At 41.2% G+C, this 26,724-nt stretch overlaps 1 protein-coding gene across 1 annotated transcript; it reads left to right on the top strand.

Moving 5' to 3' along the window:
* Nucleotides 1-1,325: 1,325 nt before the first annotated feature.
* On the top strand, nt 1,326-18,417 carry LOC147881173 (phosphatidylinositol 4-phosphate 5-kinase 9-like). Its single transcript, XM_087369810.1, has 9 exons — nt 1,326-2,413; nt 10,228-11,309; nt 11,442-11,609; nt 13,958-14,123; nt 14,725-14,835; nt 14,929-15,116; nt 16,320-16,495; nt 16,921-17,059; nt 17,149-18,417. Exons 1-9 carry the CDS (start codon nt 2,399-2,401, stop codon nt 17,417-17,419), a joined length of 2,316 nt encoding a protein of 771 aa, XP_087225936.1. The 5' UTR covers nt 1,326-2,398; the 3' UTR covers nt 17,420-18,417.
* Nucleotides 18,418-26,724: the final 8,307 nt, after the last annotated feature.

Raw genomic sequence — 26,724 nt, 5'->3', positions numbered from 1 at the left:
TGAGATCTTTCCAAACTCCTCTAGCAACGAGGCTGGTTACGGAAACAACACATCTTTGACGTGATCTCGTGGGCGAGAAGCAAGATTTTGCGGGCAACTGCGGGCGGGCGAAAAGCAAGATTTTGCGGGAAACTGCGGGCAAGTTCTCGCTTCGGGGATGATCACAAGGGGTGAAAAGCCAACGTTTGGGGGATGTGTCATGGGCAAAACGAGAGTCCAACTTTTGTGGGCAATCACGGGGTGTTTGTGGGCGATGAGAGGGTAAGAAACAAGAACCAAATAAGAACCAGGGACAAATTGGGAGGTGGAATATGCATGGGGAGGAGCGAGAGAGAGAGAGAGAGAGAGAGAGAGAGAAGAGCAGGAAGGAGAGAAGTAGAGGATAAAGAGGAGGTTCATTGATTCCTACAAAACTGAAGAGAGAGAGAGAGAGAGAGAGAGAGAAGAGAAGAGAAGAGAAGAAGAGGACGTTCATTGATTCCTGCAACATGAACACAGAGAGAGAGAGAGAGAGAGAGAGAGAGAGAGAGAGAGAGAAGAAGAGATGAAGAAGAGGCTCATTGATTCCTGCAACATGAACAGAGAGAGAGAGGAGGAAGAGAAACAGAAGATGAAGAAGAGGTTCATGGGAAAGAAGAGAAACAGAGGGAGGAGAAGAAGAGGGTCATTGATGCCTGCAACATGGAGAGAGAGAGAGAGAGAGAGAGAGAGAGAAGGAAGAAGAGTAGCAGAGGGTGAAGAGGAGGCAACTCACGGATTCCTGCAACATGGAGAGTTTCTGTGATTGATGGAGTTGGAGTGCCACTGCATCTGAACTGCAGACAGAAAGCACCATCTCCCACACGGCAAAGCTGCTTCCCCTGCTGCTGCTTCAGTACGTTGTTGTTATCAATTTGCTACTCTCTTTTGTTTGTTCCAAATTCCTATCTGCCTCTTCTTCCTTCTCTTTTATTACTTTGCCTGCCTACACAGTTTTATATCAAACATTGCTACCATTGCTCCCTTTCACTCATCACTTCTGCTCCCCTGCATCTTTCGCATTCTAAATCTCCTAGCAACCTTTCACTCATCATCTGGATTCTTCACACCATAAATTTTCATCCTTTCCTCTCCTCATCTGCTCCCCTGCATCTTTACCATGCTCAATTTGCTGCCTTTCCCTCATCATCCTCCATCTTTTGCTTTGCAATTACTAGCTTTGTTCACCTCATCCCACCCCTTGCTTTTTGTAATTGCTACCTCTGTTAATCTTCTTCACCTCACCCTCTTCTTCTTCTTCTTCCCCTGCACTAACACCAAGAGATGCTTTTCTGAAAATCCTGCCCATTTGCCCATCATCGTCGTGATATATGATCAATCGGTTCTAGAGCCTCACATATTCCGCCTCATATTCTGCCTCTTATTCCTCCCCCCTTTGCCTAAAGTTGCTGTCTCCGCTGCCCCTTGTCCAATCTTTCCTAGCGGCCTATGCTGAGTTCACTCGAACCTCTTCTGCAACTTGCAAGCTCCTACCACAGTGACCACACCTCTTTTGTTTGTGGCCTCTCTGCGATAGCAGAGTACGTTGAGAAGGACACCCAGAGAGACTTTGCTAGCCGAATGCGAACAGGTTGAAACAGGAAGAAGTACGCATGTAAATGCAATTCTGTCGCAATGGCGAGAGCTATATGGGGCGATGGAGCTGGTCTTGAGCTGATGATCAAATGGCACCGGTCTGTCCTCTGTTGTCTGTGTCTGAGTCTGATGTGCCAAGGCCAGCTCGCTGAGTCTTGATTGCAATTCGCCATCTCTGCCACTGCTCAAATTCTCCATCTTGATAAGCTCATACAGTAGGCTATACTCTCTCTCTCTCTCTCTCTCTCTCTCTCACACACACACACACACACACACTCCATTGAATCAGATCCTTCCATATCTCCCCTCTGCTGTCTTCTGCCTTGAACAGTCCGCATTCCTTGAGAAACCTCACCCCCCTTTTCCCTTCTCCCCCACCCTTCTTCTCCCCCACCCTTCCTCTCTCCCCTCCTCGCTTTCCTTGCTTTCTTCGCCCTCCACACACACCCCCACATACACAATTTGCCTCAATTCAGCACCTCCTCCTCCTCCCTCTTTTGCTTCCCTGCTCAACCCCCCCTCCCTGCCGACCCCTCTCTCTCTCTTGTGTTTTGTAGCTCCTACAACCCCCCCTTCACAGTACCCGCATTGCCTTTGCCCCTGCCTCTGCCTCGCTCCTCGCGCTCTGTTTCCCAGCTCTTTTCCTTGTTTCCTATCGCTCTTTGAACTCTCCGCTCTCATCCAGCATTATTGGGCGCCCATATATTCCCCTCTCCTCGCTCGAGCTCACCTTCCTTGGTGCCCTCCTTCGGAACCCACCCTCGGATCTGGGTCGCAACATGTGATGAAGGATCCTCAGGTACGCTCTTCTCCTTCCCCGTGTCTGCGCTTCACTTTCCGCTGTGGTTTGACTCTGGACAATATAACGCTCGTCCCCGCGTTTCGTCAAACGCATTTTCTCTGTTTGCCTGACGGACTCCTTTCTGTATCGTAACCAATTGGCCTGTAATAAATCTTGAACGCCGTTTTACGCAGTAATCTCTGCGTTTGCTTCCTCTCTCTCATATTATTGATCCGATTCTTTCAAAGTAGAAAGTGATCGCCTGTTCCCTGCTCTCGTCAATGGTGCTCTAGAAGTACTGGCCGTTTGCCAAATTCTGCCGTCTTTTTCATAAACACCAATTTTGCTCATCAATGTTGCATTATCTTCTGACGAAACTCGCGCGTAGCCTGATGGAACCAAACTTAGCCTTGCAAAACTAGAATCACAAGTGAAATCCTACATATTCTAAGTAGCTTGGAGTAGGCCTAAGTATATCGAAAAGCAAGTGCTGAAGCTTGATATGCGCTATCTACGTGTACGAACCATCCGACTGGACCGTGACTGAGGCTCCTTAGGGGTGGAATTTGAGCTGGACCTTTATGGCGGAAGTTGAAGCTAGCTGCAGTCATGTCCTTGCAATCTCAAGAAGTAAAGCACGAGGTTTAAGTTGTGTCTCAAAGGCCGTCGGTCTTTTTCCGCTAAGGTTGCGCAACGTGCATGGAATTGAAGATATATGAAAGTGTCGTTTATGCTTCACGTTCTTTTTTCCTTCCTCCGACGTTCGAGGCTTAGCCACATAGCTGAATGATGGGAATGCGCTTAGCCCCAAGAATGACGAGCTGGATGACAGATTGAGAGAGAGACCGAGGGACAGAGAGACAGAGATTTGATCGTCCATTGAAGATGCTAAAATTTCACCCTTAACACCTTAAATCTCCCCATCAATTGGCTACAAACCAAGCAAATAATTACGAAGCGACACCATTTTAGATTGACTAGGCTCGTTTTATTCGGGAATGCTGTCCTTTGTTTGTGGACGAGCCTTTTCTTAAGTGACTAATACAATGGTTGACGTTTACCTACCCCTTTCTTTCTTTTGGTTTTCCTGCCTGCATTAAGAATTTAGCGTCTCTTCTGCTGTTTTTCTGTTATTCAATATCACTAGGCCATGGTCATCCTTGTGATATCTTTGTGGGGTGTTGTTACTACTTTGAGTCTACTGGAAGTTTCTTGGAATCTGTGGTTTCTATTTTACTATCCTTTATTGCTCTCTCTCTCTCTATATATATATATGTGTGTGTGTGTGTGTGTGTGTGTGTGTGTGTGTGTGTGTAAAAGAAAGGATAATAGGTTTGTAAATGTATACTAATCTTGAAACTGCAGTGCTTGAAAAAGGTCGTTTCCATTGTTCAAATGCTAGTTAGCACATTACCTGGTACTTACATATAGTATCAAGAAGTAACATTGAAAGACTACATACAGTTTTAGTCCAGATGAGTGTTATCTAAACGGCCCATTAGTTATTTCTTTAACTCTACCGGTTTCAGCTCTAAAATAGAGCACATGGATCTTGTACTCCTCAAACGTCCTCAAAGACATTGGACTAGTCTAACAAAGAAGAGGCATTATAGTACATAATGACTTAATAGCTTATGGTTGGATTTGATTGGAACCGGTGAGGCTCTTCAGTACCATTATTTTGGGTTCATGAGGGCAAAGTTACATTCATGCAACCTCGGCATCTTTTGGGTCATTTCTCATAGTCGTCTTTGTATCAAATATCCTTATGTTTATTTTTTGAGAGACACGTGCAGGCACGCACACAGAGATGTGAAGTTTGTGAGACTAGAGAGAGGTCACAATGTTGGAGAAAGCTTGAAATAGATTGCATAAACTTCTATCTTCTTTCAAAAAATGGTGGGTTGGATTGAAATGGATTGCATATGCTTTAAAGTATTAAAGAACGTGAGTTTTATAGGAAATCATAAATATCAAGTTCTAGATTGATAGCTGGCATTAGTGCTGCATGTATGGTGTAAACAAATGGTAACCACCTATAGAGGTGGCATAATTGGGGGACTTAGGTTACAAAGTTGGAGCCAATGTTGATTCATTATTACAACTCATGAGGGTCTTATCCAAACCCACAATCTTATCCAAGTCATCATGAGTATTTTTACAACCTAATCCCCCTTGAGTGGAAAATGGTTGTGATGAGTTTGACTTATTAGAGACATGCGTATCACTCCCTTTCTTAAGTTGTCTTGGATATCAAGGAGATGTTGCATAAAAGCTTATCTTTTTGTAATGTAGAAACATAAAGCAGGGAGTGTTTACCCTTGGAACGTTCCCAAGATTCTTGGGCAATGCAATGCAAGAATTGCTATCACAAGTGGGAGGAATTTAGATTTTCTTTTCTATGCCAATATCATCAAGTGATCTTTTAAGGTATAGCTTGTATAAATCTTGTCTTCTACCTGCCCAACCAGTATGACAAAACCCTTGTGGATTCAGATGGCTTGCCTTCGGATGTGCCATGTATCGGGAATGCAGCATGGAAAGCTACTTCAATGTATGGGTAGCTTTTGGTACTGTAGATTGGTTGGAAAAGGAAGCTGATCCAAAATCAAGAGTCACTATGTCTTGCGCAAGGTAGGAGGACTTTCAAGTGTCTTTGCTACTGAATTGGAGATTGTGGCCAATCCGTGAGTGGTGATTGCATGAAGCAAGATGTACCCAATCATACCTTAGGTCTTCTCGATGCAATTGGCTTACTCTCATCAATGTAGAGGTGGAAGAGGTTTACACTCTAATGTGAATGCAGCATGGAAATCTACTTCAATGTATGGGTAGCTTTTGGTAATGTGGATTGGTTGGAAAAGGAAGCTGATCCAAAATCAAGAGCCTCTATGTCTTGCTTTGGTGCAAGGTAGGAGGACTTTCAAGTGTCTTTGCTACTGAATTGGAGATTGTGGCCAACCTGTGAGCGGTGATTGCATGAAGCAAGATGTGCCCAATCATACCTTTGGTCTTCTTGATGCAATGGGCTTACTCTCATCAATGTAGAGGTGGAAGAGGTTTACGCTCTAATGTTGATACCGACATTCATTGGGTAGCCCATCCTCATGTACTCTTTCCAGAATCCAATGGGTATTGATTGTTTGCCCACACCAAGGTTGTCAAGCTTTTTCATACGCATTGTGGCATTTTGTAAACACATTATTGTATGCCAAAGGTAGGATTAGACTTTATGACTAGCAACTGCTGTGCATTTTGTGACAACACATAGATATCAGAAGGCAGTGATGAGGATGCAAAGCTTGAAGTTAGCTTGTCTTTGTGCCCTCATTCCATTAATCGTAAGAAGAGTATTCTAATTGCAAGGTCATGCCAAAGAACGGGAAATAACAAATTGGATCATTAAAAGGGAAGCTTAAAAAGGTCAAACAAACTTGGAATAACATTGAAGCTAGATGAAGCACCCATAAAGATGCAAAGGAAAGCATAAAGATAAAATCTCAGCAATAGATCCTCAAAGCACAAGTCAATGAAAGCCAAATGATCAGGTGCACGTCTGTAAGTTTAACCTCAAAGAAGTGCAGAACAGATTCACATAGGAGGCATCATAAATCTTCAGGGACAAGAATACAAAGGGATGGACTTCAAGCTCAGCTCCAGAAATTGACGAAGCCATAAGAACCAGAGAAGATTCTACTAAAGCCAAAGGACAACGAAGACCCTGAGTTGGGAACTGGAGGATGATAAAATACAAATTTGCAATTTGGGTCAAAAGATCAAAGCACTGCAGGTTTTTTTTTTCGCAAAAAGAAGGGCTAATTATATTACTTTCGAGACAAGGAATACAAGAGACTCAACAGCAATGTTGGAGCACAGGGATAACTCCCACCTGCGAAACTACAAGCCACACAGGGCTAAGCATAAAACTGTCGCAAAATGCTGTCAAAACAAAAAAGCCCTAGTCTGGGTCTTTTGAAAACCGCGAAACCAAAAAAGCTACGGATCCTTGATGAAGTGAATCTTGGAGGTACTCGTGATCCAAGAAGGTATGGATCCCTTCTCCGTTGAGCTCTCGTCCATCGAGCCCGCCCGAGGGCACCAACAGGAAAAGACCCGCTTGCATGAGCAACCACCGCTTGGCGGGAGGCGAGTCCGCACTCCAATAGCCCGCTCCACGCATCTGCAGGCCTCAACCCAGTTGGGGTGCCTCCTGGTACGACAAGAAAGAGTAGAGTCCCAAGAGAAGGGATCAAGTCCAGCAGCCCTGCGGATAGAGCCACGAGCCGTCGCCCTGTGGGTAGAAAGTCTTCGAGACAGTGAACCATCAACTGATATGACTCCTCTGAGTCAACATCCAGCAATCGAGGCCGACCAATAATCCCTGATGAAGTGAATCTTGGAGCTACTCGTGATCCAAGCATGTATGGATCCCTCCTCCGCTGAGCTCCCGTCCATCGTGCCCGTAGGAAGAGACTTGCCTGCATGAGCAACCACCACCTGACGGGGGGCGAGTCCGCACTCCAGTAGCCCGCTCCATGCATCTGCAGGCTCAACCCACTTGGGGAGCCTCCTGGTACGACATGAAGAAGTAGAGCCAAAGGAGAAGGGATCCCTGAGGATAGAGTCGAGCGCCGCCACCCTGTGGGTAGAGAATCTTCGAGAAAAACTCTAGAGTCTTGAGAAGCTTGGAGACCCAAGCAAGGAGGCCACCAGCTGACGCGACCCCTCTGGGTTGTTGTCCAAGGGCCAGGTCTGTCCAGCTCCAGTGCACCACTCGCGGTCAGGAGATGCTGATGGGACGAGGGCAGCACAACCACCACCACGGGGAGGCACGAACTGGACGGTTGGGGGATGGCCATGGCCGATGTCGCCAGGGCAAAGCTATGAGGAGAACTCCAACTCCGGAAGAACAAGAGACTGCAGGGCAAGCCTCCTCCCGCCATAGAAATGCCATGGGGAAGGGAGAGACGCTTCCTGAAAGATGAACCTACTGCTGCTGTGAAGGTGCAAATGTGGAGGACCGCCAGGGCAAGGGAGACGGCTGAAGCCGAAGATTCTCCCCTCCGAAGAAGTGCAAGGCCCCATGCCACAAGTGGCCCAACACCTCCAAATGCCCGAACACCCCCAACCCAGACGCTTTCTACTTTATGGAGAGGGAGAAGGGTGCAAAAGACCAGCCTGGAAAACGACACTGCCACGGGAAGGAAGCCACCAACAAGCAAGCCAAGGCTGGGGATGTGCCATCCAGGAGAGGCTCACGTCAGATCCCGAGCAAGAGGGACAGCTGGTCAGCAGGGGGAGCGCTCAGCCATGGGGGGGGGGGCTTGCAGCAAAGCGAGCAGGGTGGCGATCAGGGTGCAAGGGGAGGGCGCGGGGAGAGAAGGGTGGGAGTGGCAGGGCGGAGCCTAGGCAGCACGAGGGGTGGGGGCAGCAGCGGGCGGGGTGAAGGTCGCGTCTAACTTAAAATGATGAGACTTAGTTCAAAGCACTGCAGGTTTGCACGATTTGGTGAAAAAGTTCAATTAAGAACAATCCACACAGTCATAGATGAAGTTAGAGGAAGTGGCCAGAAGGATCTCAAAACATTCTAATCAAATCATAGAACTCAATGGAAGAAATTGAATAGATCAGGTTGCATGAGGAGCAATGAAAGAGGGAGATGGAACAACCATCAATCTCACAGATTTAGATGACAAAAAGGTGCTGAAGAACCAATCAACCTTCCACTTCTCACCATGAACAGGAGGCCTTGAGGAAGAGTCATGGCCACCATTTTCATCTCTCTCTTGCATATTCAAATGCTAATGGCTAACCATAGAAAACTGATATGGGAACGGGACTGTAATTTGCAAAGACATAAAAATGTAGAGGGAATTTTTTATGAGGTCAGTTATTGTTGCATTGCTGCCCTTTTATGGCCCCATCCAAGAGGATTATACCCACGATTAAACTCTTACATGAGCCACAATATTTGAATTTGGATCTTTCTTGCTATTTGTTATATTTCTTCTTGGTTCTCAAAATATGAATAACACTCACCCTTGCATAACAAGTGATTCAGTGCCATCCAATCTCCCCCCTTCTAACCTACCTGCAGATACTTCCCCTTCTCTTAGGCAAAAGAGGTCTTCTGGATAAGTGGGCAACGCAATTCACCCAGATACCTTTGACTACCGCCTTTCTACCTTGCATCTAACCATTCCCTTCTCCAGTACGATGAGTCATAAAGCTTCAGCTCCTTCACAACGTCTCTTCTCCATCTATGCCTTAGGTCTGCAAACAGAGGGGCAGTCTGGGGTTGCATGGAGTTTGTTGGGGCTGTTGTCTTCAAGCATCTCTTTCCTCTACTTCATCTAGAGGTGCATGGAACATTGCTTAAGGGAAACATCATTATGCTTCAATAATCTGATCCAGTATTTTATGAAGACCACTTGACAATCAGAGACTTGAATCAGGCAATTGAAACTGTTAAATAATACTTTATGTGGCTAATCTGCTCATAGAGGTAACATGCTCGAGCATAGAAACTAGAGTTGAGCTATGTATTGCACTGTTGAATTGTAGAAGGCAAGCCAGATATTGAAACTTTTTCTATGGTATGGGGGTACCTAAAACAGTTGCCAGTTTGTCACTCTGCTTAACACCATTGTCTCTTTCTGGTAGACACTGATTTTTATGGGGTCAAAGTTAGTAGGACTGTGTAGAGTAGCTGTGCCCTTAGAACGTTCCTCTTGGAACCAAACTTGACACAAACGTTTACATATATGTGGATGTAGGAGATAAAAGAAGCATATAAAGAAGTAGAAGTAGAAGTAGAAGTAGAGTCTATTAACATCCTCGGGGGGCCAAAAATGACCCATGGGACCCGTCTCAATACATTGTAAAATAGAGTCTCCTCAAGGAGAGGGGTCAGGAGTCTATGAGTTCCTAACACCAGGTAAAAAGATGAGTGGCAAAAGATCCCAATGCTGCCGGAGAGGCAGTTTGGTTCCTCTTGGAACCAAACTTGACACAAACGTTTACATATGTGTGGATGCATGAGATAAAAGAAGCATATAAAGAAGTAGAAGTAGAAGTAGAGTCTATTAACATCCTCGGGGGGCCAAAAATGACCCATGGGACCCGTCTCAATACAATGTAAAATAGAGTCTCCTCAAGGAGAGGGGTCAGGAGTCTATGAGTTCCTAACACCAGGTAAAAAGATGAGTGGCAAAAGATCCCAATGCTGCCGGAGAGGCAGTAGAGAGAACTGATGTCAGCTGAGCGGAGTCCTCCAGTATCTACTGGTAGTCCTCCATGATATGTGCATATCGGGGGCATTGTAGAGCCACATGTGCCTCCGTCTCAACTGTCTGCATGTCACAAAGGGTACAGACTCTAGCATGTCTGGGCTGATGCATCCAAGCTCCCTTCTCAATTGCAAATGTACGAGATGTGGTACGAAACCTGGCTATGTTTCTGCGATATAGAAGGGGGGTAGGTGTGCTAATATAAGGCTGAGCATGAGTCTCTATGGACATGTATGTAGACCAACATGTGGGATTTATGTTGTCTTGGTAATATTCCAGCTTTACCTTCTTTTCACTTGTCAGCCAGTGTGTGTGTGTGTGTGTGTGTGTGAGAGAGAGAGAGAGAGAGAGAGAGAGAGAGAGAGAGAGGCTACTTCGTCTTTCTCTCTGACATCAGTGGCCACGTCTCTATGATGGTGACATTAGGAAACGATTTTACACAACAGAGCACTTTCCCCACTTGTCTGCTGTGAAAAAACACTGAATTTTGTCTGTTGTGAACAACCATTACCTAATAGCAACACTTGTCTGGGATCCTTGCAGCGACCATGTACAGAACGGACAGTCAAATATTTTTGGTCAGATGGATGTATATATGAGGGTGACTTGGGTTCAGAGCAACGAACTGGAAGGGGAAAAATCTATTGGCGGTCAGGCTCTTCTTATGAGGGTGAAGTCATGGGTGGTCATCTGCATGGTGTAGGTACATATACTGGTGCAGATGGGACCATTTACAAGGGAAATTGGATTTTCAATAAAAAACACGGGTTTGGCACGAAAAGATATGCTAATGGGGATGTTTATGAGGGCTCATGGAAGTGGGATGTGCCAGAGGGAAAAGGGAGATACTTTTGGAACAATGGAAGTGAATACAGTGGAGATTGGAAGGGTGGAATGATGTGTGGCAGAGGGGTTTTATCATGGGCCAGTGGTGATAAGTATGACGGTCAGTGGCGAAATGGCTTGGCAAATGGGCATGGGGTCTATACATGGGCAGATGGTGGCATATATGTGGGTACATGGAGAAGGGGCTTGAAGTATGGTGGAGGAAGGTTCTATCCACCTGGAAGCAAATGTGTTGACATGAAAAGATTAGTTCATGTTCACGCTGATAAGAGAGTACATGTTTCAGGGGATGAGTTGAATGCTTGCCAGATGTCTCCAAGGCAAAGAGTGTATGTTATCTCTGATGATGTGCCACAAGTTTTGAGAAAGCTACACCATAGATCATCAGCTGACAAAATTACATTGAGTATGTTGTCTTCTAGCTTAGACGATGGAGAAGAAAATAGGATCCTTTTTGAGAGATTGTGGAGCTCAGCAAAGGGTCTTTCAAATGTCCATGAAGTAAATCCTTTGTCAAAGCTTGATGGTTGTATTTTAAAAAACAGTGGGAAAAGCCTTGGCAAAAATCAGGATCTCTCTGTGATTCCTGCCATGGGGAGCAAGCATGAAAACATGACTTTTATTAGTGAGTTTGACAAAGAAACCCCAGCTTCTAGTTCAAGTAAACTATTGAGGAGGCGACAGCGGTGGCTTATGAAAGAACGAAAAAGAGCTGGCGATACAATTTACAAAGGCCACAGAAGCTATGATCTGATGCTGAATTTGCAACTAGGAATCAGGTTTTCATCGTTTCAATGCTTTGTCAGTTCCTTTTCCTCTGTGATTATAAAGTTAATTTCAAAAGGTTGCTTTGTCTATAGATATTAGAAATATACTAATGGGATATTTCTGTCACGTGATATCTTCCGTAGGTACTCAGTTGGGAAAATTGAACCTGAACAGAACAGAAAACTTTCTTCTGAAGACTTTGGCCCAAAAGCAAGGATTAGGGTGAATTTTCCCAGGGAGGGCTCTCAGATGACTCCTCCCCACCAGTCAGTGGATTTCAAATGGAAGGATTACTGCCCTATGGTCTTCAGGTTTGCATCTGCAAATGCCATAAGATGATGATGTTAGGAGTGGTGTTACTGAAATGAAAAGCCTTATATGCATGTTATCTCAGAATTGCATATATGATTCTGATGGTGCTACACTTTGATCTCTACAATGAATTGACATCTCTGTTTGAAGAGTTTTTTCTGGAAAAGAATTTAGTATACTACATGGGAGATGCAATAGTTTTCATCCGTAGTTAAAGAGTCCCAATCCTTAAGCCAGCCAATATGCATTCGTTTTTTGGCCTGCCCGTGAGGGTAGGTCTAACGGAAGGTGTTGCTATTTGAGAAATAATGTCTAATTTGGGCCGGGTTGTTCCAGTGTCTTTTGAGGGGCTGGAATACGGGTCTTTCAGCCTTGGATATGTGGCATGCCCAGAAAAGAACTTTTATTTATTGGCCATGTGTCCACCACCATCGCCATTTTGACTTGTTTTGTTCTGCTCTTCTTTCACTTCGCCAATTTGCAGGTTGTAGAGTCTGGCGAATTCAGAGCTCATTTAGGATTCCAACTTCGTCCTCCTTTTCTTCTGCTTGCCGCCTCCATTTTGCTCACTCGCCATCTATCCTACTAAATTCCCATCATCGTTGAGATTGAATTCTCGTCCCTTTGTTCTCACTTACTTCTTTCCGATTGCTCCTCAGGATCTGAGCTACTCTCCTCAATGTCCCTGCTCCAAGGTACCTAAAAATTGTAAGACTTAAGGAGGAGTTTGCAGTCTATAAGGACCCCTTGACAACAGAAGAATGATTGTTATTTGTTGCAGCTGTTTCTCTGCATGGAGCTACATGGAAGCAAAGCCTTGCATAAATTCGTCAATCGGTATAGGAAATTAATACTCAACCCTCTGTTCCCAGAATATAGTATGTAAGATACCCCATTTTGTAAGCCTTTCACATATTTTTAGGCGGGAGCAGTCCACCCCCCTTGGGACGACCCACATCCAGGATACCTGCAAGCCCAATGATGGCCATATCAATCTGGGGTGATGTTGCAGCCTTGAAAGATGCCTCAAAAGTTGGATATTATTTAAATGATGTAAGAGGGATAAAAGAGATAGATAATATCTCAATAGACTCTAGAGTATTAGTAGGCAATACTTGGTAGAATTTATAAGTTGGATATTATTTAAATGATGTAAGGTTTGAGATACAACAAGCAGATAACATGTTTGAAACAACTTATGAATTCTACCAAGTATTGCCTACTAATACTCTAGAGTCTATTGAGATATTATCTATTAGTAGGCAATGCTTGGTAGAATTCATAAGTTGGATATTATTTAAATGATGTAAGGTTTGAGATACAACAAGCAGGTAACATGTTTGAAACAACTTATGAATTCTACCAAGTATTGCCTACTAATACTCTAGAGTCTATTGAGATATTATCTATCTCTTTTATCCCTCAAAGAAGACGTATTGTCTATCTTAGCAAGAGGACTCTCAAGTATTTGGTCAATTTTCCTACTAATACTCTAGAGTCTATTGAGATATTATCCATCTCTTTTTTCTGTCAGAGAAGAGGTATTGTCTATCTTAGCAAGAGGACTATATTGGATATATTCTATTGGTACAAAGGTATATATTGTCTATCTTAGCAATAGGACTATCAAGTATTTGGTCAAACAAGTAGAGAGGTTCGTGCTTAGTACATGGAAAACCTAAGCCTTGCCCTTCCTCATATTAAGTTTAGGGGTTGCATGTGTTTGTGTCTGAACAGTCTCATACTAGTCTCACATACTATACATTTAACTCTACTCTTAGAAAACATTTATGCAGGGCATATGCATGGCATATTCACAAAGGCATGCACATGCTATACACATACCGCACATGTTTATGTAATTGGCATATAGTCCTTTCAAGGGTGATTGTTTACCAATGCCCATTTTAGGGCATTTAATACCCACGATAATATGTCGAAATTTCCTTGTTTGTGTGCGTAAGCACCAAGTTGTACGTAACACTCGAATGTTGGATTCATGTGTTCTTTTTTGTGGGGCGCTTAGGCTGGATGTGTTCTTTTTTGTGGGGCGCTTAGGCTGGCTGGTTCAAATGTTGTGTCCATGTGTTCTTTTTTTTTGGGGGGGGGGATGGAAAGCATGTGGTTAAATGTACATATTGGTGTCCATGTTCGTCCCAGACAGAAGTGTATATGTGTGATTGCATAACATGTTTGTGAACAGAAGTTTTGGTATATCGAGTTTGATGAACTTGAAGTTTGTTTTTCTACAAAATGTAAAGAGTATTTTTGAATTTGGTGGAGACCTATATCTAACACAAGAAAATTGTCAATGTCTTAATTTTAATCAAATGCTGTACTCCTGTAGGCACTTAAGAGAAATGTTCAAGATTGATGCGGCAGACTACATGCTCTCGGTTTGTGGGAATGACGGATTAAGAGAGCTTTCTTCCCCTGGGAAAAGTGGTAGCGTATTTTACGTCTCCCAAGATGAGCGTTTCATGATAAAGACATTACGCAAATCAGAAGTCAAGGTATGTGCTCAGTGGTTCACCTTTAGGAAAACTCTCTGTCCTGTTGTTCTAGATGTATACATTGATAGGGGAGTTGGTTGATTGCCAAAATTGTTGAAACGGCTCTTAATGGAAGAGAATCTTGTGAGTACATAATTTGGTGTCACTACAAAGTTGCTGCTTGCAAAATCTGAAGTTGTCAATAGCTGAAGGTCTGAAATTGACATGTGACATGGTTTGTGAATGTTAAACACACTTGACTCCAGCCTGTATATTTTTTAAGATCTGCATAGCAACGCCTTGGTCAACAAGGTTACTTATAAGTCACAATGGTATATGTATGATCAACTCAATGAATCTCATGGTCTTGGTGCCACCCCTGCCTACCTATTTGGGATTTGTGGTGGTGAAACAAAAGATGTGCCATCCTTGCTTCTCAAATCCAATCGTCCTGCCCCCATCTGCACAGCTGTTGCTCCTTATATGTAGACCTTGTCTTTCCCAAAAACGATTGTGTTGTGCTGCTATATTAGGAAGCCCGTTTTCATGGATGGATGTATGCTGGCGTGCGTGGCTGCATGTGTCTTCAGGAATTTGATTCATTTGCATCGTTTTTGAGCAGGTGCTTCTCGGATTCCTTCAAAACTACTATAATCATGTCAGAACTTATGAGAACACTCTTGTCACCAAATTTTTTGGACTTCACCGGGTCAAACCTGCAGGCGGTCAAAAGGTTTGTGGTTCTTATGTTAGTCTTCTATGATTTCACCATTACAGGTGCTATGGTTGCATATTAAAGCAAGTATGGAAAACTTTTGTGGAGCAGGTTCGATTCATTGTAATGGGCAATGTTGTTTCCACGGATTCCTGCATTCATAAAAAATTTGATCTGAAAGGATCTTCTCAGGGTCGTTCCACAGACAAAGTTGAAACTGATGAGAATACGACATTAAAAGATCTGGATCTGGATTTTGTATTCCACCTAAAACCATCTCTGCAAAATGCAGTTCTAGAGTAAGTTTTTCCCAATGCTCCTGGTATGCAAACAATTGTAAGCAATATTAATCAGAATTTCAGCTTTTTATACTCGTCAGCAGCATTGTCATATTCATTTTCATGAGATCCACAATGTATTGTATTGGATTGGCTTCCAAGTAGTGAGCAGGCAGAGTTGAATATGTTGGATTTTGATTGCTGCCTCTTCGGTTTATATTCCATCTTTTTCTTCTATTGCATCAGTTTATGTTGGGTCAATGTGCATCATATTTCTATGTTATATCTAGGCTTTAGAATTTGCAAAATGAGGGGTGGCACGCTGAACACTGCAGACAAAAATACAGAGTAGAAATATTCTAGGGCTTCTGAAACTGCATGGAGGCATTAGGATTTGGAGCTTGGAGAGTAGTCTCCAACACTGCAGACTTCATTGAATTCTTTGAATTTTGAACAGAGTTGTCAGAATTAATGCGAGTTATGCTGTATGTGGGCCATGCAATGCACCGTCACAGGAATTTTGTCCTTGATGTTTGGACAATTTTGTGGCAAGTGGTTCTCATTGTGGCAGATAACTCAAGTATCGAGCGGTTGTGGCCGGCGAGGGGTCCCTCCCAATAGCAACGTGTCCAAAACGTTGTCATACCTTTTTCCAAATTAGGAGCACAAGGAATTTTTCAAAGTACCATGCATGCTGAATTGATGAAAAGTGGTTACGGAAAGTCCAGCCAGGGAAATGCCATATGCAAACAACAGAACCGGAGACATAAGTTCCTTACACTCACTCCTTTCCCTCAAAAGTTTTGATAGAAACTCAATATGTAGGGCTTGCCCTGTAAATGTACAAATCTTTGTTGAGGCAATTTTTTAATGTATATGCATAATGGTGTGGCCACGTCAGGCTTGTTAGAGCATCCTTCTTTCAAGCTTTTGAGATTGGATTCTAGTGGAGCCACCTTATTAAGCTCTATAACTTGAGGGCTTTTTTCTGAATTGTATGACTGTTACTAAATATAGCATCTCCAATGGTTTGGCGTTCATAATTATTTCTCCAGAGTTCTTCTCACTCAGGTTCATTTGTTAGTCACAAAACCTAACAATGCAAGATGAAATGACACATCGAGGGCCATATTATGTACCACTGTCCAGGTCTTGATGCTGGTTCGGATGGAGAGAGAGAGAGAGAGAGAGAGAGAGAGATTTTATAGGTCTCCATTTTTGCAGGCAAATTTCTACAGATTGCAAGTTTCTAGAGTCCGAGCACATCATGGACTACAGCTTGCTATTGGGGCTTCATTTTAAGGCACCTCAGATTTCCTCAAGTGTCTCCTTAGAACATGTTCCAATCGTGGAATTGCCATTGCATGAGGCTGTGGTATCAAGACTCTTAGCGAACAAAGGTATAATAATGCTTTATCTTCTTCCTAACCTAGTATTTTTGTTCCAATCAAGAAAATCCAGAAAATCCAAGACAAGTCGTTTCTGAATCCAATCAAGATTTGACATTATTTGAAAAAAACTTCCCTGTGAAAGGTAACAGAGGGCATTTCTGCTCATCTGTTTCATTGCTCTAATTCTATGCAGCAACTTCGTGAAAGTACAATTTGTTTCACCTTGGTGTCTTGGAGCAAGTTTCACTTGGTTTGATTGTATTATTAGAGCGCTACCCAAGCTGAGTGATATATGTATCACATCATATATGTTAACCATTGTTTTCTAAAGAAAGGTGTTCTCGGACAATGATATCACCTGTATTTTCATCGTTGCAAGGGAAGTTTCTGCATTTAAATTGCGGTTGTTTGTTTGGGTGATCTGTGGTGAGCAGAGGACATGACTTCCAAATGTTTAGCTTCACTTTCTGAAGAACTTCAGCAAGACGTCAGTGCTCCAGGAAGGCTTAGTTTGCTGAAATTAGCTTCAGCAGGAGATGCAGAGTTTCGGCACTTGGTTCCAGCTACTGATAGGTGTGCATGTGATGGACTCTGAATTGTTTCCAAGCCAACTTTATCATTAACCATGGAGCTCATAGTTCTTCTTTTCTTTGATGTTACAGGCACTCTATACGATTAGGTGTGAATATGCCTGCCAAGGCTTGTCGTAGACTTGTCACAGGAACAGATGATACACATTTCAGAGAGGTGTATGATGTGGTACTTTACTTTGGAATTATTGATATTCTGCAGGAGTATGACATGGGTAAGAAACTAGAGCATGCTTACAAATCAATTCAATTTGACTCCCTCTCCATTTCAGCAGTGGATCCCGCAATATATTCCAACAGATTTCAGCACTTCATGCATCAAATATTTCCTGCCAACGCATGATTCCTGTGCTTTGAAATGCCTCTCAAGGATGAATGTTGCACAGCTGGTAAGCAACATCCTGGCTAGACAGAACTTATGCCTCTTCTGGGACAGTGTTGGCCTTATGATAAGCTGGTCAGTGGAAAGGGTTGTGATAACCATGAATAGTTTGGTGGATATTGAGGCCCCAAGATGAGCTCCTAAAGTTGAGTGATATTCCGTGTGCTTGTTGGCACTTTTTCTTGTTTTGGAAAAGATATTTCCAATATCACTCTCGTTCCTCAGAAGGGGTATATCGAAGGTTGGAGGTAGACTTATCCTTGGTAACAGGGATAGGTAAGTTACCACCTGTGAGTGTGCAGAACAAATTCCTTAATTCACTGCAGTTTATTCCAATGGTGGAGCAGTCAGTGACAGCGGTCTGAACACAACCTGAAATGTGGCTTATTTCTATTGAATTTCAGCCAGCAGGGTGCACAGCATATCGCTCAGAACATGGCATTAAATCTTTAGTCTTTTCCTCAGCTGCAGACCATTGTTTGCATCAAGAGGGTTTTCTAATCAATGGCCCTTTGTACAAAGAAGGGTCACGGATGATCGGTGAAGTAAACGCATCTCCTGTATACCGTACAGGATCTACAGCATGAGTCCAAAATCCTGCTCATGCAAATTTTGTTCAAGTGGCAATCTTCCTTGGATTAAAGAATAGAGTTCATTGTACTCAAAATCTTGTCCGAACATCAGGCCTCCTTGCCCTTGATGTGAAGGGGCAATTGTACACGTAACATATTAATGGCTATAAGTGATTCTTTAATTGACCGGGCTTATACTGTCTTTCTGAAATTGCATTGGTGACTCATATATGGACGAATGGGAATTGTAAGCTTACGACTTGAACATTGTGTGCTGCAGTATTTATCTTGGTAGGCCACCCAGCTTTATTTAGTGGTGCCAGTTTTACATTCAATTGGTGAAGACATAGGACACTACCAAATCAAGGATGACAGTTGCACATTGTATTGTTCACTACTGATATCCTTTGCTGCAAAAAGCATATAGTTTTGTTCATGTCCATCCGTACCTTTCTCTATAGCATCTTTATCTGAATTGGGTGATTCTCTATTTGTTGTTGGAAAGTTTCATAGCTGTCATGTCTTTTGAAGGTTTTGCCCCAAATGTAACTACCGTTGGCTATTCCAAAGTCAGTGGGGATGCTATAGAGACTAAGGCTGGATTTACAAACAGGTGCAGATAAAACGACTCGAGAGTGAGCATATCCGCCTCATTTTGAATGTGTGTTCACCCATTACTTCACAAACAGGCACGGATGAGTGTCAGCAAGTAGTAAATGCTCTATTTCCTATACACTAATGATGGATGGTGTGGTGGTAGGGCCTTTGGAACGTGGGTAAGAGGTTGCAGGTTCAATTCCTATTTAGAGAAAACTGTCTTTGTGTGGGCAGACACCCTTATGGGTGGCCTTGGGAGCCCGCCCAAGAAAACTACAGTTTTCACACTCCACGTAGGATTGGACCTGACCCGCGGGCGGATGTGTGTGAAACACTTGCAAATGGGCTTTAAAGTCTGATTGGTCGTCCCCCTCCTCTCCCAGATGCATCTCATACCCCACCCTACAGCACCCTACAGAACTCCTAAACTTGCTGCTTCTGTGTATCCCCCGTTGCACTTGTTTATTCGGCCTTATCAACAGCAATGGTGTGCTCTCCATGCGTTCAATGCCCTGCTTGAATATAAGGACACCCGCCTGCCACCTGCCTTTTGTTTCATTGACCTTCTGGTTGTCAGTTGGAAAAGAAGGGGGGGGGGACGTGTGAGAGATGCAGTATGGGCTAGGGTGATGTATGACCAAGAGAGGGGGGAAACGACACAGTAGAGAAAAACACAAAGAGAGCTTTTTATGTTAGAAATAGCAATTTCCAACATCATTGTGAATGTGTTATGCACGTTAAAAGACAACAAGAGGCCATGAATCCTTAAACCTAATGCAGTTTGTATGTACAAGTAATGTTTTCACAGGAAAAGATCAGTACCTTGTCTTTACAGGGAACTGTCTGCTCTTAAGACGTCTCCATTTCATCATCCGTTCTTTGGTGTATTATGGGGGCTGGTGCGCTCTCCCTTCATTCTATCATAGTATCAGAGCTATGGAGGATATTTGTAGAGAGCCTTCGCGGGAGTCCTTGGCGAGGAAATTTTTTTTCCTCTTAGAACTTCGGAGGAGGATTAGAGGCGAGGAGAGAGTAGTATGACAGATGGCAGCTTGGAAGGAGCAGTCCCGAGCTGAACCTGTAAAGCCTTCAGCTTTAGAAAGCAGTAAGCTAAAATGGCTCAGCAATAGGTGATATAGGAGCCACAGGCATGAAAACGTTAAACGCAGCAACAAAGCATAAAGTCTGCACGTCCCACAGATGGGCACTGGGGCTGATGCAAGCGGCAAAGACTAGAAGAGCAGCAGTGGACCATGCTCTACTATGCAGTAGCAGTGAAGAGACAACTTGAGAACTACAAAGACTAGCTAACTAGCAACAAGCAATAAAGAACATAGTACAGCAACTGCAGCCTGAAGCTTCATATAGGAAGCATTGAAGGGACTACAAGCAGCTACGTACACAGCCAGACAATAAATTAATTAGCAACCTTGGGAAAGACGAGGGAAACATCCACATCCCTGGACAAGAAAAGCATTCATCTCAGCAAATCACAGATTTTGGGATCAGTCAAAATACAGGGTTATGAAAAATGCCTTGTCATCATGGCAATCAAGATCCATCAATCTATCCAAATGTTCGTAAGTCCAATTGTTTCAATGCCCATTTTACTTCAGACCATAAATAGAAAAGTACATTGCATCTTTTGCTTTAGAAACTTTTGCACGTTTCGCATGACCAATAGGTTTTTTATTTTGAAGTGCACGCTTGTTGAAATCTACAGTTATGATGGCATTTACAACAGGCATATTAACGCATAGTGATGTTTTTGAATTTAAGAATTGGCATGAAATAATCGTAGAACTGATGCAAAATAATCCACTGAAAAGATATGATATTTTTGTGGCTTTTAAGGATGTCTTATGAATCGAGACAATAGGTGGAAGAGAATACAACAACATCGATGAGTATGGTGTTAAAATTTATAAAGTTGCCTTCACGTTAAAATTTTCTGTTTGTAAATAGTTCTTAAAAAAAGAAAAAAAAAAGAAAATATAAATAAAAGTAACCACTCGAACCAAAGAATAAACATATAATAATAGTTTAGAAATGCATGCTTACTCAATAAGTATCCCAAATAAGTTACAAAATTTCAAGCATTATAAACAATATCACTATGTAGAAATGGCTTGTGTAAAATATCTGAATTTCATTCCTTAATAGTTTAATATGTGATCCTTGATGCAAGCATGTTAGCTTTATTGCGACTCATATGTGTATTACTTGATAGATTCACATGTTGCATTATTTTAATTCTAAGCCTAATGTTTTCTTTTATTTTTTGGTTAGCTTTATTGTGACTCTCATGTGCATTACTTGATAGATTCACATGTTGCATTATTTTAATTCTAAACCTAATGTTTTCTTTTATTTTTTGGTTGTGGAGCATGTAGTGAGAAAATCATCTAGTTGCATTAGTTGATAGGCTTGCATCTTGTTGCATTTATTTCTTGATTGAAGTGAATTTTATTTTGTTATGGATCACATAATCACTAATTTGAAATAGTCTCAATGTTATAATTTCAATTTTCTTAAAGAGGTAGAAAAAGAAGTAATCCTCTTTGTATATATTAGGGTATTTGTGATGGACAAAAATTAGTGCTTTTTGGAATTGAAGCCTTATAAATATATGATTACGGGATTGCTCGCATGGAACTAATCATCACTATGATCTTCAAGAGAGGGTCCCTATTCCCTATTCGCTCCTAGTCACTAATACATCGCCTTTCACTTAATTAACCTAAGTATTTTGCTCAAATTAACGTATTAACCTAAGCACTCAAATTCCTCCGTATCCCTTCGTCTCGCTTTGTCGTTGCTCTCCCCTTCACCTCTCGCCACTCCCTCTCAAAGCTCTCAACCACTTCCTTGGCTCTCTCATGCCTCTCTTTCAGCCCTCCTTCCCTCTCAATACTCCCTCACCTCCTCTCCCTAAGACCTGCTACGATCCCTATCCTCTCTTGATCCCTCCCACTCTCCTCCCTCACCTCTATACTCTCTTCTCCCTCTCCCTCTCCCTCCCCCTCCCCCTCTCTGCCTCTCTGCCTCCTCATCTACTCGCAAGCCAGGAAAAGGAAGCGCACTTCTGAGGCAACTGATGGCTTCTGGACATTGATCAGTGCTCTTGCAGGCGGGTGAGGTTATGCTCTTGCAGGCGGGTGAGGTTATGAGAGACACAGAGCGAGAGAGAGAGCGCATGGGAGAGGGGCATAAATAGAAGGCGAAGGTTGTTGAGAAATTGTGGACAACTAAGGTTGCGAGCAACATAGTTATTCATGGTGAAACGGAAGGATCTAGAAGACTGTCGAAGACTCTAGAGACTAATTTTTGCTTGCTTAATCAACTTAATTGACCTCTACTCCTTGGGTTAATTTTTCTCATATGCGTAGCTACTATTGCTAATAGCCACAAAATACAAAGTGGGGGTAACTTGGGGGCCCTATTGAATTGGACTACAACCACATGAATGTTGGTGTTATTGTCCTTCTTTCAATTCCCTAGCACTCTATGAATATGCTTCAAAAAAGAGAAATCTAGTTAAGTACAATCATAAATTTAGAGGATTTAAGTCTAAATGTGTTGTAGAAATGGAACTCTATATACCTAATCAAGAAATAGGACGCTCTTTCAAAAAAACAAAAAATATATAAAATAAGAATGAACGAATAACCATACATGATTTATGGGCGTGGACTTGGACTAAGCATCTCATGTAAGGAAGTTTGGCAACACCACCATGGACTAGAAAATACAAAAGCAAAAAGGCATTCATATGGCTAATTTTATGAAAATACTAAATGTATATCAGCTTCAAACCATTAGGAGTGGATACTGAGCAACAACCAAGTGGGAATAGTCGAACTCTATAACTTGCAAGCATATATAAAAGCAAAATTAGTAGATTGAATGAAGGACCTCTAGAAGATAGTGTTGGGAGATACAAATCAAGTTGCCAACAAAGAATGTGAGTATAGAGGACGCCGAAATTGGAAAACAAGAAAAAAATCATGATAATGACAAGATATCCACAGAGTCATTTGATAAAGACATGTCATCCTATAAGTTAAGAAAATTGTAAATCTACCAAGTGGGAACTATTATAAATTGATAGAATTTGCAATTGAGGTAAGATAAAATAGTATTGTGATAAAAAAGAAAACTTAGAAAATTGATCAATTTCAAAAATAAAAGAATTGCTAAAAATTAATGCCAACTTTGTCATTCTAGAAGTAAAGTGAGTTAACTGCAAGAGTGACGAAAGTAAAGCAAGCAACGACAATCTTGTGGAGCTTCAACAAGGTGAACATCAACAAAGTTTTGATCATCAAGTGTGGAAGTAAGACTTAAAGAATGCAAAGATGTATGAGGCTTAGTTAACAAGGACTATCAGACATAAAGGGCAATCAATTACTAAATGGATAAGCTTTGACCAATATGAGTATGTATAGAATGGGCAAGCTTAAGAAAATTAACACGACTATTAATTTGAATATGAGTAGAATGGATCTGAGTATAAGCATGAGTAGAATGGGTAAGCTTTAGAAAATTGATACTGCTAGTGATAGTCTGGCTAAATCTTCTACATGAAGCACCTCCACCAACAAGATGGATAAGACCTCTATCGCTAGTATTGAGCATGACCATTGGCAAAACAATTTGATTCTAGTAAAGGCATTAAAGACATCGAGACAACAGTATGAGATAGATACAAATCAAATGGAGGAAAAACATGGAATTTTACAAGGAAGAAGGCTGAGCGTCAATAAAAGAGAGAAGAATTGAAAGGACACCCAAGCATATTTACAAAAGCAACATGCATCCCAAAGTTAGAACATAGTTAGAGATAGCACAAGACAAGTGAAAACTAATGGAATAGTATGCAACTCAAAGAAAGTAGTGGAAATCTCAAATTATTGGAATAGTATTAAAGTCAAATAAAGTGAAAATAAAAAAGGTGATTCCATCATGGCTGAATTATTGTAGGTAATATGTGTGAAATGACACTAGCTTCACTTTATGCAACAAGATACATTGGCATGCAATTAGTCGTTGTAGATTTCACATGGTTGTTTAAAAAAGCCCTCACATCCATCCTTTTACCCCTCCCTCTCTTGCATCATCTAATAAAATTTGGTTGTTGATGTTTTGTTGAGGGGGGGGCATATTAGGTATGATAAAAATCATCCAAGAGCTTTTTGTTAAGTAGGGGGACATACAAAGTATGTTAAGAATCATGCAAAAACTTCTATGGTTGAGGAACTTAAATGCCATTTATATACATGAGGGGATTGAAAGAATACTTCTCAAATGAATAAAATGCAAGAATGGTGTCAATGATGAATTGGGAGCCACTGACAAGGAGGACAATGCAACCAGAAATGAAATTAATAATCATGTCAAAGAATCAAATGATCAAAGTAGGGGAAGACATACATATAGTACGATTAGATTCTTAGCAAAAGAAAAAAAAGTATACAACATACGTGAACAATGGTATGGATCACTCATACAAGTGGATATGTAGAATCAAATAATCAAAGCAAGGGAAGACATACATATAGTATGATTAGATTCTTAGCAAGAGAAAAAAAATCATATAACATGCTTGAACAATGGTATAGATCAGTCATACAAGTGGGATATGTAGAATGGTTTAAACAAAAGTAAATTGCAAAAGATGAAAAAGCAAACAACTACTTTGGCAAATGTTGCAAGATAAAATGAGTAGACAAAACAAGACAATTTAGGTAGGAAATCAAGGTCGAAATTATGATGAATATAGTGGATCTATATTTGACAATGCCACTAAACATGCTTGACCAAAGAGTAAGACAACATGGTACGATTTTAAGAAATCCAACCAAAACCCAAAGAATTTGTAAAAGTTGAATAAGAAGACAACAAGTGTACCTTCACAATCCAATCCAACAAGCACAATTTCCAAGACAAAATGTGGAATCCAAAAAAGGCAAGCATGGAGTACACAAATGCCAAGAATAACATAGAATCCAAAAATGGAATACGCAAGATCTCGAGCAATAATGAGAGTGAAGACAATCTAGAAATTGAAAACATTTTAAAGAATGTAAACATGCAAAATCAAGCTCACATATTATGAAACCATTGTTACTCAATGCAAAATCATTATAATTATTCAAAGCTTTCTCAAAATTATTATTATTCAACCCAAGGTTCAACAACCTATTTTCCACTCAATTGTGGTATAAAAACTAACTTTATTCTTGATGAACTAAAATGTAATCTCATCCCAAATTTTTTAAACAACAAGTTTCATACTTGGAGTATAATAAAAATTCACAACAAAGCTAGCACTAATAATCCAATGGTATTAGAACACAAACAATTATTTTCTTTTTAAAGACCCCCATTGAAAAACAAGTGCCTATATGGTATATCCTATTATCGTTACACTTGAGAAGTGATAACCTAAAATGAGTGATTGTCCTTTAAAGTTAGTGGACAAAATTAGCCATAAATTCATAAAATGCTTATTTTCATGCACGTAAGTTTTCTAAGTATCTAAATCACATCTTGCCATTTGATTTGATATGCTACATGACACAATATAGGTTGTCAAATTTTGGCTATTTTTGGCAATGAATCTATATAGACTTCCCCCCCCCCAAAAAAATGCGTGCTTGCATAAATATTTGTCCCAAACACAAAAAAGCACCTAGTTTTCTAAAATTTGACTAAATAAAGGACAGTAGCATAAAGAAGGCATGAACATGCCCAGAAACCATATTAAATGAATAACCTATCTCTAGAAGCTACATTATTTGTTGTAGTTGTTAAGATGTATCCGATTTCTTTCAATGTTTTCTATATCATCTTGCTTCCATGGTGGCAAGCAAGGAATGTATTCCCAACATGCATTTGTTATTTCTTTATAGTATTTGGACTACTAATGTATCTGGCCACTTTAAACTTTTCAATGTCTCCTAATTCATCACCCTATTTATCATTATTTGTACTTGGCGATGCTCACAAAGTGTGTACTTCTTCATCCATGGATTGTGTTGTTCTAAAAGCTTCCATCTTTTGTAGGAGAATGTGTTTCATCATACGGAAACAAATTTGCACCACCTTGCAGATCATAATGGATAAACAGCCTTTTCTTGCACCTACAATTGTGGAACCTTGTATTAAAAATATATCTCCATTGTAGGCTAAATTACACATCAATTTCTACTAGAAGATTTTATGGTTGAATTTGCAACTTGCTTGGAACTAAATAGCTGAAATATGTCCTTGATGTTGCTGCAACATTATATTGCACGCCTTCTTTGTGCATGCATCTCTCCTTTCCTTTGAGCATAGCTTTGATGGAGACATTACATATCAATATTCTATTCCTTGTAAGCATTTGGGATAGCATGACCATGAAATATAAACTAACATCACAAACTTACAAAAGTTATGGATGACATATTCCTTGAAATGCCATCGTATTACCTTTGAAATATTGATGTAACCAAGCTAGATACCATTGTAAGAACCAATTAAATAAAGGGGTGCTATATAACTTTACTTCATGTTTAAGCAATCCATTCATATTTATCCTTCTCATTGGTGAGTGAAAATGAGATGAATTTGAGATAAGTAATTGCTTAGTTATTAGCCTCTATCTTCTATATTGTCTTTGCTAATCTTGCAAAGGGCAAAGGTAAATCCATGCAAGCTTACTTGTAATATATGAATGCAACTATCCAAATTATTGAGCCCTTAATTTTTAATCATAATCCATTGCATGCATCAATTGCAATATCTCTATTTCTTTCAAAGACAACTTCCTTGGCATGGATTTCTTCATTGTTACTTTTGTTGGTCATAGATCCTTATGCTTTGAAGAATGAGATGTGGCCCTATCTTCATGTAAGAAAAAACAACTTGATTCCCAAAAGAGTTCAAGAGGAGGACTAGGGCTCATTAATGTTCTGTAGCATCCTCGAAGTATCCATATATGTGCTGGCCTTAACAATGGGTTCTTAATTAAAAGCATCACAAATCTAACATTTAAAACATGCCTAAATTAAGGATATAAGGAAATAATCTATCTTTTAAAACATTATTTTG

Source organism: Dipteris shenzhenensis, chromosome 31 (assembly GCF_047967505.1).
Source record: "Dipteris shenzhenensis isolate YYH24624 ecotype China chromosome 31, Dip_SZ_1.0, whole genome shotgun sequence".
In the NCBI taxonomy this organism is placed as follows: Eukaryota; Viridiplantae; Streptophyta; class Polypodiopsida; order Gleicheniales; family Dipteridaceae; genus Dipteris; species Dipteris shenzhenensis.
This window is presented reverse-complemented; position numbering and strand designations above follow the sequence as displayed.